Raw genomic sequence first — 14,295 nt, forward strand, 5'->3', positions numbered from 1 at the left:
TTTATACATTACATTAAGTGAAGGTATTTGGTCTGTCGATGGTTGCAAAAGCAAAATGGTAATTTGTGTTGGTGGATCCGAGGCTCAGCCTCAGCCCTGTCAGAGTGTTCTAAAAATGGAACACCCGATTGGCTTGATGAGTTGATATTCCTCAGACTTGTTCAAACTCAAGACCTGAAAAATCACTCACAAGTTTCATAATATTTCTGTCTCGAGAATTGTGAAACATCGTGGGTTTCAACGGGCCCTTGATTACGCACTGTGCGTTCTTCCATGCAGCTGCCAGTAATTACGCTAAATACGAGGAGGACGAAAAGGCCATATATTTCTGAAGAGGGATAAGTGTGATTCTTGGGTCAAATCGATTGTTTCATTGATAGCCACAATGTTTCAGGATGTAACTCCTAAAACGTCAAATGTGTAATTTGATTCTTGGGTAATGCCTCTGCAAGCAAATGCAAGGATACCAGGGAGCCTGGTCTCGAATTCCATCCATACATTTTCAACAAACCACAAAAACGGCTCCTCAATACTTACAATTCACAAATAACTAGCCATTCACACAAAAACCCCTAATCTCTATACTGCCCTCCCTAAAGGACCTGCCTCAACCCCAGTTTGCAGCCATTTCGCAGCCACCATCTACACCCATATACCTCCAAACTCAGCCCAAATCAACTCCGCCTAAAACACACCCAAACCTCCTCCATCCCGCCAACTCCCCATTCACACTCAAACTCCAAAAATTGTATTCCCCCTTTGGTGGCCTGATAGCAAGAGTGTGCACACAACACCAGGCCCTATATAACCCCAGGACCCATCCTACTCACCCTTCAACCACCCATGTTCAAGACATTATCCGCTAAAGCGGCTGCACAGCTCGACCAGGAGCTCATGTCGACTGGTGCCTACTCAATTGACCAACTCATGGAGCTAGCTGGCCTAGCCGTGGCGAAAGCAATCTACAAACAGTATCCCCCCAAACCGGCCACATCGGGATCCAAGGTTTTGGTGCTTGTAGGACCCGGAAATAACGGTGGCGATGGACTAGTGTGTGCTAGACACCTTAAGCTCTGGCGTCATTACGAGCCTGTGGTGTACTATCCAAAGAGACCCCAGAAGGAGCTATACCAGAGACTCACTACTCAATTGCGCCATTTGGGTGTTCAGGAGATTGAAAGCATCGAGGAGGTGAAAAAGCTCACGGCTGAGCCGTCACTAAAAGTGATTGTGGATTCGCTTTTTGGCTTTTCGTTCAAGCCGCCCGTCAGAGAACCGTTCAATGAGCTCATTGACCATTTGGCTGCAAAACACGAGGAGATCGCTCCAATTGTGGCGGTGGACATTCCCTCAGGATGGGATGTTGATGAAGGTCCTCAGGAGGTGGATATTGGTGCTTCTGTGCTTGTCAGCTTGACAGCTCCGAAGCCTTGTGCTCAGCGTTTTGCTGCTCCAGGAAAAGTGCACTATTTGGGAGGAAGATTCATCACCGACGATGTTGCCGAACGGTACGGCATTTCCGATTTGATCAAGTTGTACCCTGACGACGAGTTGATTGTGAAGTTGTAGTTGGTGGCACTAAGAGATGGCTGTGTAATGAGATAGTTAATGAATGATAAGCAAGGAGATTAAGAAGATTAGGAGGTGGAAGTATTGAAGCTAGTTAGGAGAGAATTGGTTTAAAAAGATAGGAAATGTCTTTGCAGAACAATATGAGACTATGGTTATTAAAGAGGTGGTCTCAAGTATTAGATCTCCAGCTATGGCTCATGTTCAATGATCACCATTCACCAATTTCAACCTTGAAGAATAAGTTCTCAATTTCTGACCTTACTCATCATCTACACTCTACAACTTTCTCCATTAGTTTCATCTATCAGTATATGCGTCATAAGGTGTCGTGAACTAGAGACCACCCCGGATGCGAACGTTGGTTCTAAACGGAATGGGCTGGTTTTCGGCCAGTCTGTTAGGCGAAACTGGCTGTGATTTGGGTGGGGCCGGCAAAGAAATAGCCGACATTTCCGCCACGGGAATCGGCTGGGAGTGTCTTTTGGAAGCAGGGTAGAATGGCTGCAAAACAGGGTTTGGCTGCGAAACAGCCCTGGGCTTGACGTTTTTCTTCTTGGGCTTGAGCTTGTACTCGTTGGGTATCATGAATCTGGACTTGTCGTATTCGGCGCCCAGATCGAGGCAAAACGCCACTTTTTTGTTGGACTTGGGGCTTTTGGTGGGTACTGGTGGGAGTTCTTTGGATTTGGGTGTGGAAGGGTTTAATTGCGGAGTGGAAGAATTGAAGGGGGGTAGTGGCAGACTCTGACTTACAAAAGCAGATCTTTCGGGGGTCCGGGGAAGTTCAGGAGTCTGGGGAATTTCAGGCGTTGCTGGAGAGTCAGTCAGGTTTTGGGTGGTCGACTGTTCTGGAGTAACGAGGCTCTGTTCTGGACCGTCCTCGGGATCCAAAACCTGCCACAAGGAGCCTTCACTGGCGATGCTGTCCATATTAGTCATTACAGAAACGACTTCTGGCTCGTCCATGAACGTCCCCAGTTCCAAGGTCTTGCATGTACTGATGGTGGAAACAGACCTTCTGGCGACATGCCCAAGAAAGCCTCCGTTGACTTCGTCCAAAAACAGAAGTTCTGGCTTTCTCTGACGAGGAGTGTAATCAGGCTCCAGGCTGGACTCGCCCGAGTTGGATCCCGACGAGAAAAGCTCACTTCCACTGCCACTCAGCACTGAGTCTGCAGCAGCTCGTGGCAAAGGCGGAAGTTCTGTTTTTCTTCTTGGATCTAGGCTGAATGTCTGGGAGGAGTGACGAGGCTGGCTGTAGAAGCGGGGCTCCAGAGCGGTGTGGTTTTCAGAAAACGCTCTTCTCTGGTTTGGCTGCAAAATGTCATGATCCTGCGATGGCGGTTCCTGGAACGCCGCTCCAAGCACGGAGCCGTCGTCTCTGTAATCTGGAGCACCGAGGCCGTTGTTGACGTCAAAAGGAGCAGCTCCACCGAACATCTGGGACAGTCCATCGGAGTACTGACTTGAAAAAGAGCGATCCTCGGTTATGGACTTGTTTGAGGAGCGAGGGCTGCCTTCTTGGGAAGTAGTAGGCGTCGAAAAGACTCTGAATTTCCCGGTAGCTCTATTGTAGACCGGCAAGACCGGGATATCTTCTAGTTCTAGCAGCCCAGGAACATAGGAAGCCACAGCAGACGAGAGATCCATATTGTACCGCAGCGACCGTTTCAAGTCCTTTTGGAGGAGATTCTCTTTTTTCGAATTGTCGCCCCGAGGACTCTCGGAAACCGCCCTCGGCGTGTCCCTCTTGTAGAAACTATCACTGAGGCGGCGTCTATCAGAGACCGGTTTGGCTGCAAACGAGCGCTGTTTGGGTACCACAAGCGGAGAAGGGACCATTTGGAAAAAAAAGTAGGTGGATCAAGCAAAACAAGCACTGCGGCAGATGCGATAAGATAAATAGTTGCAGGGTCCGTCGGAGGCTGGTTTGACAAGAATGGGGAGAGTGCATCTGCGCCGGAGATGAAGAAGGCAGAGAACCGGCTACAATGATGGCCCGCCAAGCCCACAAAAAAGACAAAAGTCAAAACAGATGGATATTTATAAGGCCTTAATTGATTTTATTAGTTGTGGTGGGTGGCCATGACTTGGTGAAAACTTTGGATGGGTGAAAATTCTGAAAATTGTCTGGGTGGCTGGTTGCACCGCATCGGGAAATCTCCACCACGATCGTCTAAAAAGTGTTTCTGGAACGTCGCCGGCCAGGAGCTTTTCCCAAAATGGCCGGCCCGCCGCATCCATGTAGCCCAGCCGTTGGCCTGGTGGACCCATATCTGGGGCTTTTTCTCGTTTGCAGCCAAGCATAGGCGCCAAGCATCGAAAGGTTAATTCTGGAAGTGGCGAGGAAGGACCGGGTGGAGATTTGATAGCAAGGCTTTTGTGATTTACGTCGATGGGGGCTTGGTGATTTGGAGAAGATTCGTTGTCATGGCTTGGGCACTGTGGACGGATCGTTGCATGTATGTTTCGGATTCTCCCATGATCTGGGCTCACTCAGGTGTATGGTCCCGAGGTGGGCTGTGGTCATGGCAGAAAGCTTAATTGAGGGAGGTTTTGCTTTTTGATACATTTTGAGTAGATTTTAGAGGGCCTCCCGAAAGACTATTATCCTTTGGGGAAGAGGACTGTGTTCTACGTTGACGTCATAGGGTTTGTGGTTCTCTAGGGGTCTCCGTAGCTAATTATCTAAGGCTCCTTCGCCCTCAAAACGGAATTAAGGTGTTGCTTAGAAATTCGTATTGGGGAAACGTAGGCAGCTTGGTAGTGGTTTTCTTGCTTGGTGCAGATTCCATGCTGGTTGGGTGGACGCTGGCTGTGGATTCGAGAAGGTATCGGGACGCACAGAAGGCGGAATCGGGCGGAGAACGCTTCCATTTTCCATTTTTATTCGATAAGGAGATAACCGATTTTGATAGTGAATGTGGTTTTTGAACTTTTGGGATTACTTGTCGCTTCTATTTATAAGTCTTGGGGGTTGTCTGGGTTGCGACATTTTGCAGCCAATGTACTGCCACCCACTCAATATCCAAACACATCCAACGCCCAAATAACCCAATTCCACTCTTTTTTCTCTTTCTATACGACCTAAAAGCACAATATCCCTTCCCCGGCAAATACCTGCGTTAGCCGACGTATTTCAGGGGCTTGACGATCCACCTTCCTTATATAGCACACAACCAGCCATGCCGAAGAACAATTGCACCAGCACAGAAACACATCTAGAAGCACGCCAGAAGCTTTTCCAAAAAGCCTATCTCCGTGAAAAGCAACCCTAAACCCACTTTCATAATTCACCTCTAAAATGACACATTGACCTAGGGTCTATCGGTGGCTCCTGCACACCTTCCAACTCATGTCCCTACATCAGTCTGTCTGGGATGGTCAGATCAACGTCAAGATCGTCTATGAGGATACGGAATTCCTTCTTTACATTCACCGAAACGCATACTTCCCATTGCACTACGCAGATATAGCAAGCTACTTCGATTCGGTGGTTTCAACAGACCTCACTAAATCACCCATATGGCTTGAGCATGAAGACGTGCCATTGAAATGGAACCTACCGGCGGGCGTTTTGTACGATTTATTGTATCTTCCTGCTGCGGAGAAGCGGAACGAGTGGGTGCTTCAACTACGGTTCGACAGCCCGGAGCTGCCTTACCCTAGCACTGACATCATACCCTTCTCCGTATCCGAGGACTCTATAGATTACTCCTCCATGCTATCCCAGGTGGTGGTGAACCAGCTCAAACAGTCCACGTTCGTGATGAACGGCAACGCCAAGGCCATGATGACCTTGAGCGAGGACGATTCCAGGTTCTTGTGGAAAGCCATCGCGCTGCACGATTATAACGGTTTCCACAGCATCGCCAAAAAGCTCCATCCTCGAGGCCAGCTGATCCAGCGAGTGCCGGTGAAGGTGTACGTTGCAGGAACGCCCGTGATGATCCAGGCACCAATTGCTCCTCTGCAAGACGGCAAGGCCACTACCTTGAACGACTTGTTGCAAAAGTGGGCTCCTCAGCTTTTCACCAAAAACCTGCTCAATGCTGTTCCTGTGATCCACGGCGTCGACGCCCTGGTACTCGCCGACGAGCTGCTTCTAAAAATATGGTCCACATTTCGTCATCTCGACAACTTCTTATACATTGTTGTCACCTTCAGCTAGCGGCTTACGGAACACGGACTGGAGCCATATTCTGTACATCTTGAGCTGCCTCTTTCTGTTGACAAGCAAACGTCTATCGGTGGCAATCTTCTCTTCAACAAAGGGACCTTCCGTGCAGAAAATCTGCCTGAGTTCTTCCTCGGTGAAAAAGTACACTCTGGTACCATCACCACGAATATAGAAGTTATCATCGAGCAAACGGCCCTTCTTGAAACGCACCTGCGCCAAGTCGTAGCGTCCGTAGTCTCTGAAAAGAATCTCTCCGCCTGGCTTCAACACCTTCATGAGGTTGTTGACGGCATGTTTCCATTGGTCGGGATGCAATGCTGAAAAGACAAACACCATGATGATGATGTCGCACGAGTTGGGCTCTAAATGCTCTGGGAGGGTGCCCTCGGGGTTGGCCAAGTCCCAGACCGACGAAAATGCAACACCCTTTTCGTTGTTAGGGGCGTAGTTCTCGTTGTTCTTGACTAAATCAACAGCCACCTTCAGGTAGTCGCAGCCAACGATCTTGAGATTGGGGTTCGAGTTCTGGTTCAAAATTGGGTAAAACGTGTTTCCCGCACCACAGCCCACCTCCAAAATCGTGACAGGCTTGTTGTAGTCGGGTCCTGTGACCTCGTACAATGATGGAAACTCAATCTGAAGCCACTTTCTGTCTTTGAAGAAGTTCTCCTTGTTGTTGCGGTAGAAGATGTCCCAGTACTTGGCAGGGTTGGAGTTGTAGAGGTTTTTGTCGAAATCCTTCACCGGCAGTTCGTACTGCTTGGATATAAGCTCTTCAGCCTGCTTGACCTGCTCGTCACCCCATTCAACATGGTCCCAGGCATTGTGGTCAAACACAGAGTTTTCGTCAGTTAAAAAGCGCTGGCCAAAAGTGAAGGGGGAGTCTTTTCCTATTCTGGTATCCAACAGCGGCTTTTGTTCTTTGGGAGACAGAGACATGCTTGTGGAGGTGTAGTGAATTTTTTGATGAGGTTGTGCATAGGGAACTGGACCAGCGTCTGGGGCAGATAGTGTTCGATAGTAGAAGGGACAAACAAACGGGTTGTCCTATATTGTGGATTGTATTTTTAGCTGTCACTTTCAGCGTGGTTGAAGAATAAAACTAGTTTGAGCGAAAAGGCCGTGGTCGAGATAGAGGCTATTCGGCTGCAAACCAAGAAGGTCCAACTCCTCGCGTCTTGTGGACACGACGGGTTCATCTGGAAGGAAAATAAGTGATTTTTGAGAGTGCAGTTGATGCTTCGGATTCGACGATGCTGTACATCAACCAGATCAGCCTATCCAAGCATAGAATTGTCGAGATAGCTGGATACAACCAGAACAACTGCCTCATGGATCTAGGACATTCAATTCTCTTCCCAGGGTTGCTCTGTAGAGGCGACGCATACCACTTGACATTGACAATGTCAACTCAAATGGACATTGAGGCAAATGCTATAAAGCGAATAACAGGCTACCTCCGTTACTGCAAATCATGAAACCTCCGTCAAAGTTTCCTTTTAGGCCTCGCCTACCTGGCTCCCGTAAGCGTTTGCACCTTCTGTTCAAACATCACGCTCTTGATCGGCATGTCCAAGGAGTAGAACGGATCCTTCATCACATAGTCGCAGTAGTATAGGTAGCACTGTTTGTAGATATTGCTGGCAACCTCGGCCTGACGCTGCAGTGGAGAAGGCGTGCCTGCCTGAGCGGTAACAGCCCTTACCGGCGACGTCACTATAATGAACTTCACTCCCGTCAATGTCTGGAAAACGTACAAACTGAAGATATCAGTGTCGATGTTACTGAGACCCAGCTTGTTGACATTTGGCGAATGGGCTTTTCCAGAAACAAGGATATTGGTGTTGACGGAATGGGCGTCGTCATGTGACGAACGGGACCCGTCTGGCTTGAGTCTTGTGGCTATGGCGTGTGCACCATGAAGGGTACCAGCTAAAACGAGGTAATCGTTGGCTGAAAGTTTCGAAAGTTTGTTGCTGAGGTCTCTTTGGTAAATAAGACCTCCTGCTTTGTTGAGAATTAGCAAACTGTAGACCTCCATGGGGTTTGGTGAATATGGATCGAGGTTGATTTGGAGTAGGTGTAGCTGTTGATGTTCGCGTTATGTGGAGGAATGGGTGCAAAATGGCATGGGAGAGATGTGTGTTTGGCATTGATAAGGAGGAAGATTTATGATTTTTATTGGTTGATTTGGTTTTATTGTCCTAGTTCATATATTGTTGATTGGCGTTGGGGGTGTATAGCCCAATGGGGTGGATTGTTAGTGCACACTACACCGAATAGACTGGGCGATAGTATAGACGCTATCCAAAAAGTTGACTTTCAACAGGTATATTTTCAGGTATGCTTTGGTTTGCAAATAAGATCTTGTTAGTTGAGCTTTCATACTTAAGAAAACCAGAAGCATTCATACTCTCAAGTGCACTGGCGACTTGACCCTTCATGACTAGCTATCAACAATCTTAGCATAAATCCCCCCACGAATGGGGTCAATTACATTCTTCAATAACCACAAAAAGCCGAAGGTGCAACCCCACGCCGCCTACACTACAGATTTCTCACCGGGTAACAATACTTACCAACCCATTATTTAGATACCGAGGCCGAACGGCCGTCCTCACGCAGCTGTACACGTTGAAGATCCTTGACGAAGGTGCCGAAATCTGGCGCATTGAACATATGGGGCTCGGCCAAGTACTCAGCATAGTACTTTGTCAAAATGTCCAACAAGCCTTGTGCTGCAGGGGTGCCACGAACGGCAGCATACAATGCAGAAAACTCCTGCCTTTTGAATGTCGAAAAAAACTTGCCAACGTGGCTGTCGCTGCTGGCATGTATCGCCTGTGCTGTGTCCAAAAGCTTGTCGTACGGAGACTCGCTGCTCTTGGCAGCATCCAACATTGCCGACAAGTGGTCCTCAAGCGCGGCAGAAGTGGTGTTATTGCTGAGGGCACAATCCTTCTTGAATGGAAGAACTGTCTCCTTGAAGGAGCTTTCCCTCCTGGAGCGTCTTCTGGGTGCACCTTGCTTTCGTTCCTTGACGTACTCGTACACATTTATCAGGTCGTCACGAGGGTCCGACAAGGCGCTTCCGGCGGCCAAGTCGCCCAACTTATCCGTGCTGACAAGCATGTCCCAGAAGTCCTGAAAGAAGGTGGCGAGGAAGTACTCCTCCTCGATCGGCAGGTAGAAGCGGCCAGGTCTGCCTTCAAACTGCAATTCGGCGTCGTCCAGCGGGGCCATTTCAAAAACCGGTTTGAGCCCCGGCACTAGCTCGAAAAGCTGCTCGAAAGCACCCGCCCACGCCTCCACCGAGCTCATGGCGGTGTTGAGGTCGGGAAGCTGCAGAAACACCACTAGCACGTCGACCAAAATGTCCTGGATTTCGGAATTGATGGCCTCTGATTGGGCAGTCCATGCCCGTTCGTCCAGCTCGACGGATTTCACGGAAAGTGTCTCGAACTCCTCTGTTACTCCTGACATTGCTGGCATCAAGGAAGTGAAAGGAAAGTAGGGATGTGTGGAATTGTGGGGTAATCAATTGAATGGCACAAGGAACCAGATGCTGATTTGGGAATTTTGGTACAAATTCCAGATATATTAGGGAACGGAGGGCTGAAGCTGGAGAAAGAAGCAAGAGTACTAAGTCGTAAGATAGAAGGAGTTCAGGATCACGCCTTGTTCCTTCCTTTGTTCCTCTCCACTCTAATGCGCGCCAGGCATCCAGCCGCGTGCCAATGGGGGAATATGGGTATGGAAAAAACCGCAATTTTCGGGGCGATCCTGAATTTTCAAGGAGACCAATAAATAAGATTTCTAAAAAGCTTTTGGGTGGGTAAGGCAATTTTTCACCAAAATCACCGTTGGCGGCTTAAACACCGCCTGGTTGTGTTCCCTGGCCGCATTGTTATGCGCCTTTTCTTATCTGCCTCGAGGTACCGGCAAGAGCGGCTAACACCGTGAGGCAAAGAAGCGGCCGATTTGAAAAAATTTCAAACAAAATTAAATAAATTGAACAAGCGCCTTGAAAAATAAAGAATCGTGTTTTTCAAAATAGCAAGCATCGCCGTCGCCCCTCCCTCGCTCAGAACAATGCCCAATTGGAGGTGCGAGGATTGGCTGCACTGGATGCAACGGAATCGACATTTCCACATATTCGATGCTCCTGGTGCCGCCTAGGAATCCTGGGCCTGGGCCTCTAAAAATAGGCCATGTCAAAACAAAAACACTAAAAACCACGGAATTGAAAGTCGGCCTTTGTCAAGAATGCCTTCACTGCATTGTACGAGTCGGCTAGGCAGTGCCACCAAACACCGAGCAGATGCGATTTTTCACCCAGTTCTAGAACACCAAAAACACCCATCTAGCTTTTCGGATATCCACCCAGGCTTCATCAGAATGTGGCTGCAAATCGTTTGACTTTCGTGACTGCTGAATAGCCGACACGCCTTGGCCGTTAGCTTAGCCTGACACACATGTGACGTTCCATTTTGTGACTTCTCCAGCCAATACCGGGGCGTTATCGTCCTGTGCAACGTCACATTGCAATATCCTTCGTGGTCTCGTTGATATAGTCCATGAGCTCGTGGAGCACATTCTCGAGCGACGAGTAGAAGGTGCAGTAGTCGTTGATATCCACAAAGTTGTTCCGCAAATCGTAGTAGATCTTCTCGTTCAACTGCAGCAACTCGTGACGCTGGATCTGAATCTCCGCAATGCTCTTGCCCTCGTAAGGATCGGTTTTGTTTAGGAAAACACTCTGATTCATGACTTTGCGTTGTTGTGATTCCTCCTTGTCAAGCTCGGCTTCTTTCTCAAATGTACTGGAATCTTCATGCTGGATACTTCCGAGGTTGACGCCGTTGCTGATGAGTGCTGGCTGGGGAACATCCATGATGTTGAAAAGCTCGCTCATGTTCATGTAGCCACTGACCTGGTAGTCGAAAAACTCGATTCTGCCGGCGTTGTTTTCGTTCACCACACTCACCAACTTGATAACGTTGTACTTCTTGAGAATGTACTCCCAGGTGAGGTTGGTCAACGAAAGCATTCTCTTGTACTTTTCGTTCTTGAAGTACTTCCTGTTGAGAATGAAAAGCGCCTTGTTGATGAGCTTCACGTAGATCACCAACTCGTTCACCGTCATGAACTCGTACTTGAACTTGACGCACAAGATGATGAATAGCAAAATGATGGAGTCTAGCGGAATCGTGCGCTTGACGTACCAGTTGAACTTGCCGAATTTGATGAAATCGTTGTACTTGAGGAAATCGTTCAAGTTGTGCAAAATAGACGGAATCAAGTTGTTGTGGAGATTCTCATAGGTGAAAAGCTCGTGCTGGTTGAAACGGAGCTGGGAAATAGAGGAACTGTCGAAATTGCTGATGATGTTTGCTTCCTGAATGCGTCCAAACGTGTCTTCATACTTGCTGAGCGATAAGGCCGTTTCCCTATCTTTTGTAAGTGCTTTTTCGTATTTTGTGTCGCCGATTTTCCCTTCATGTGGAGCTCTAGCGGGGTCTCTTAGCAAAATCTTCTTGTGGAGAAGCATCAAGGCCCTGTCGACGAAACTCCATGAATGGTTTTTGATGAAATTGAGCAAGTTCATCTCCTGGACTGTCTTCGGCGGACGGGTTTGGTAGTAGTTGGTGATTTTGTTGATGGACTTGTGGATGAAATGGAATAAATTAACAATCATGCGTTTGATCTCGTCGGTCTCTTCAGGGGTGATATTCGTGGAAAGACCATTGTGAAGCTGGTAAACGAGTTCACTCAAAATTCGGTCAAATTTGAATTTGACAAGCAACGCAAGAATGGTGACGTTCAACGTCTTCTTGATGACCATGCCGTTTTCGTCGTAAACAGGATCCTCGTCCTCGGGCATCACGACATTGAAATCGTCAAATTTGCAAACGGGAGGTAAGCAGAAATTGTGACTACTCAAGGCATCCAAGCCAAAAATCACCCACCAAAGAAGCCTCCTGAACTTGATGACCTTCCAGTCCTGAATACGCAAGGAAATGACCGGATCCTTGTGCAATTGCAAGAATTTTGCGTATCTGATAATCTGTGACATCTCCATTGTCGAAGGATTAGGGGACGTGGACTGGATGATCACGTTTCCAAGAAGCAAAGGCATGGTTTTGATGCCGTGGGGGTAATTGTAGTACTGGCAGATTTTGTTGAATCCCTTCAAGTACTTGTTGATGTCCTGGTTCAAGAGAAGATTGTCGTACTCCTCAAACTCGGAAATGGTGGATGCGTAAAGAACGGGGAAGTAAAGGGTGTAGAATTGAAGGAGGTTGAAATCTTTAGCGTCTGGGCTGTCTGAGCCCGAAGTCAACGAGGACTCTGGAGACGAGGACGGCCCATTCTTGTATGGATCATAGAGGTCCCAGTACCGTTCGTGTTCCTTGATGAACTCGTTGATATTCACCATTATGGGAAGCAAAATGTGCACCGAGTTCATGTAGCGGTCTAGAAGCTCAAAGGACCGTGCTCTGGAGTTTGGCAAGTGCGTCACAAGCTCCGAAAGCAAGTTATCGTTGGAGTAGTACGTATTGGTGCCGTAGAGGTAGTTCACCGTAGTAGCTGGATTCGACGAATAGGCGTTGAGGGAGTTATGGAGACCGGGGTTATTGGGCTGGGAGTTTCTCTGTGACACCGGCACCATGGGCTCTGAGGGACCGTCAAGGAAGTTTTTCAGTGAATTGGGATTTGCACCGGGAGTAGCATTGAGAAGCGGATTTGCACCCGGAGTAGCACCAGGAACCACATTCGGCGTGGCGTTGGCGTTGGCGGTTTTGTACATGTTGGCAAGGTTGGTGCTGGAATTGACTCTGCTGTGTAATTCGCTTCCCGGTCTGGCTTCACTGGCTTTATCTGTGAGAGGCAGGTTTTTCAGGAGCATGTCGTTGGCAAACGCAAAAGTACTAAGGTTGAATGCGTACTCTTCCGGCTGCTCCTCCAGCGCCTTGTTGGCGTAGTTTGTCCCGAAAAAGTTGTTGGTGATGTTGTTGCTGTTCAGGTTGACTATAGGTGCTTGGAGGATGTTGGGGGTCACCATATCGGGAGAAAGGCCTGGGTGCTGGTTTTTCAGGAAATACGGCCCTAGGAGGTATGTCATCGGGGAGTCTTGCATTTCCGGTTTATCCTTTGGTTCGGGCTCCTCCTTGTCGAACTCCAGCGCCGAGGACCGAGAATCACGGTGTTCGTGGGATGCTGAATTGGTCAGTTTTCCAGATTCACTGCTTTCCGACAGCGTGCTGCCCATGGGCACATCCTCCGGCTCCGTTTTCACCTTCTTGCGGCCTCCTCGAGACACTCTTTCGTTGACAAAGTACTGACAAGGAATGCCGTGTTTGGAGCAGTTGTTGCAAACAGGCTGGACCCTGGAACACTTGATCTTCTTGGAATGGCAGTGGACGCAGCTGAGGATCCGTCTTTGGCGGGCTTTCTGGAGTTTTATGACCGTGCCGTCGTCGAGGACCTTGACGTCCTGGGGTCTTGTTTTCTTCTGTTCGACCTCCATGGTGCTTTTCCGGAGTTTGTTTGAGGACTGCCAGCAGTCAATAAATTAGGATGTAATTCCGGTGGGTTTCCGACGACAATCGGCTATTCGGCGTCGTTGAAAGCTTATTTGACACTTGGCCCAAAACACAAAAACAGTGTTGGGTTGCTGATCTTCGGAGATGAGACGATGGCCTGCCGAGGGTCTGAAAAAGCTCGGGTCTCAATATTATTCAAGGCGGAAGAAAAGACGACAAAAGGGACGATCTTGAAAAAGAAGGTTTGGTCAAAAGTTTATGGCGATAGGAACCAGCTTAGGGCCGAGGTTTTAGAAAAAAAGTTCAGCATCGGCGTGCGTTCTAGTACATGCGGGGCCAACGATCGACAGGTGAAACGGGACCGACCAATGAGTGGAATCTGGGGAAAATCTGGAGATAGGGCGCGGAGCAGCAAACGCCGAGATGGTCCCAATCGAGTAGATAATACGGCTGTGTGCAGGTCCAGGGGCTCTGCAAGTGAAACGGAGGATTGTGGGGAGGCAGTGTAAATTTGAAAATGGGTCGAGATACGGTAGGTTGGTGGTTCGAGTTGGCTGGTGGTGTAGTGTGTTTAGGCTTTAGTGTTGTGGATTGTGTATCGGGGTTAGGTGCAACAATAGATGTCATTCTCGGGCTCGCTGGTTCGGTGATAGCGAGGCATTGACAGCTCGGGCCTAAGGCTTATCAGGAGGGGAGCCATTTTGCTGAACCGTTTATCAAACCTGTAAGGCATATGTTTAAGGGGAACTAGTAGCCCGAGGACGAGGCTGACCATGGGATTCAAAAGGGAGAGAGAATGGGTTTTGGTTAATTGGATACTACTCATGTACTGGGTGCCATTTATGCTAGTTGGGTCGAAGTACCGGTTGAACGGTTACTGGGCCTGTCACCGTCCTCAAAGAGCTGTCATTGTGTTTGTTACGAATCGGGATCCGTTAGGGTACGGGAAGTACAGGGTAGGCAGGAGCATCAGGAACATGCAACCCAGACAGATGC

At 48.6% G+C, this 14,295-nt stretch overlaps 7 protein-coding genes across 7 annotated transcripts; 2 read left to right on the plus strand and 5 right to left on the minus strand.

The window, feature by feature from the left end:
• Nucleotides 1-843: 843 nt before the first annotated feature.
• C7M61_002190 (NADHX epimerase) lies at nucleotides 844-1,569 on the plus strand (the record flags this gene model as incomplete). The annotated part of the gene is made up of 1 exon (XM_024857572.1): nucleotides 844-1,569. The coding sequence occupies one exon, from the start codon at nucleotides 844-846 to the stop codon at nucleotides 1,567-1,569; it is 726 nt and encodes a 241-aa protein (XP_024714071.1).
• A 336-nt stretch (nucleotides 1,570-1,905) lies between these two features.
• On the minus strand, nucleotides 1,906-3,414 carry C7M61_002191 (uncharacterized protein; the record flags this gene model as incomplete). Its single annotated transcript, XM_024857573.1, has 1 exon — nucleotides 1,906-3,414. The coding sequence occupies one exon, from the start codon at nucleotides 3,412-3,414 to the stop codon at nucleotides 1,906-1,908; it is 1,509 nt and encodes a 502-aa protein (XP_024714072.1).
• Nucleotides 3,415-4,927: 1,513 nt separating this feature from the next.
• Nucleotides 4,928-5,681, plus strand: C7M61_002192 (uncharacterized protein; the record flags this gene model as incomplete). Its single annotated transcript, XM_024857574.1, has 2 exons — nucleotides 4,928-5,586; nucleotides 5,672-5,681. The coding sequence occupies 2 exons, from the start codon at nucleotides 4,928-4,930 to the stop codon at nucleotides 5,679-5,681; spliced, it is 669 nt and encodes a 222-aa protein (XP_024714073.1).
• Nucleotides 5,682-5,716: 35 nt separating this feature from the next.
• On the minus strand, nucleotides 5,717-6,691 carry ABP140 (Abp140p; the record flags this gene model as incomplete). Its single annotated transcript, XM_024857575.1, has 1 exon — nucleotides 5,717-6,691. The coding sequence occupies one exon, from the start codon at nucleotides 6,689-6,691 to the stop codon at nucleotides 5,717-5,719; it is 975 nt and encodes a 324-aa protein (XP_024714074.1).
• A 571-nt stretch (nucleotides 6,692-7,262) lies between these two features.
• On the minus strand, nucleotides 7,263-7,793 carry C7M61_002194 (TRAPP subunit; the record flags this gene model as incomplete). Its single annotated transcript, XM_024857576.1, has 1 exon — nucleotides 7,263-7,793. One exon carries the CDS (start codon nucleotides 7,791-7,793, stop codon nucleotides 7,263-7,265), a length of 531 nt encoding a protein of 176 aa, XP_024714075.1.
• Nucleotides 7,794-8,338: 545 nt separating this feature from the next.
• Nucleotides 8,339-9,235, minus strand: C7M61_002195 (uncharacterized protein; the record flags this gene model as incomplete). The annotated part of the gene is made up of 1 exon (XM_024857577.1): nucleotides 8,339-9,235. One exon carries the CDS (start codon nucleotides 9,233-9,235, stop codon nucleotides 8,339-8,341), a length of 897 nt encoding a protein of 298 aa, XP_024714076.1.
• A 1,054-nt stretch (nucleotides 9,236-10,289) lies between these two features.
• C7M61_002196 (uncharacterized protein) lies at nucleotides 10,290-13,283 on the minus strand (the record flags this gene model as incomplete). Its single annotated transcript, XM_024857578.1, has 1 exon — nucleotides 10,290-13,283. The coding sequence occupies one exon, from the start codon at nucleotides 13,281-13,283 to the stop codon at nucleotides 10,290-10,292; it is 2,994 nt and encodes a 997-aa protein (XP_024714077.1).
• Nucleotides 13,284-14,295: the final 1,012 nt, after the last annotated feature.

This window comes from Candidozyma pseudohaemuli (assembly GCF_003013735.1).
Source record: "Candidozyma pseudohaemuli strain B12108 chromosome Unknown scaffold00004, whole genome shotgun sequence".
Lineage (NCBI taxonomy): Eukaryota > Fungi > Ascomycota > Pichiomycetes > Serinales > Metschnikowiaceae > Candidozyma > Candidozyma pseudohaemuli.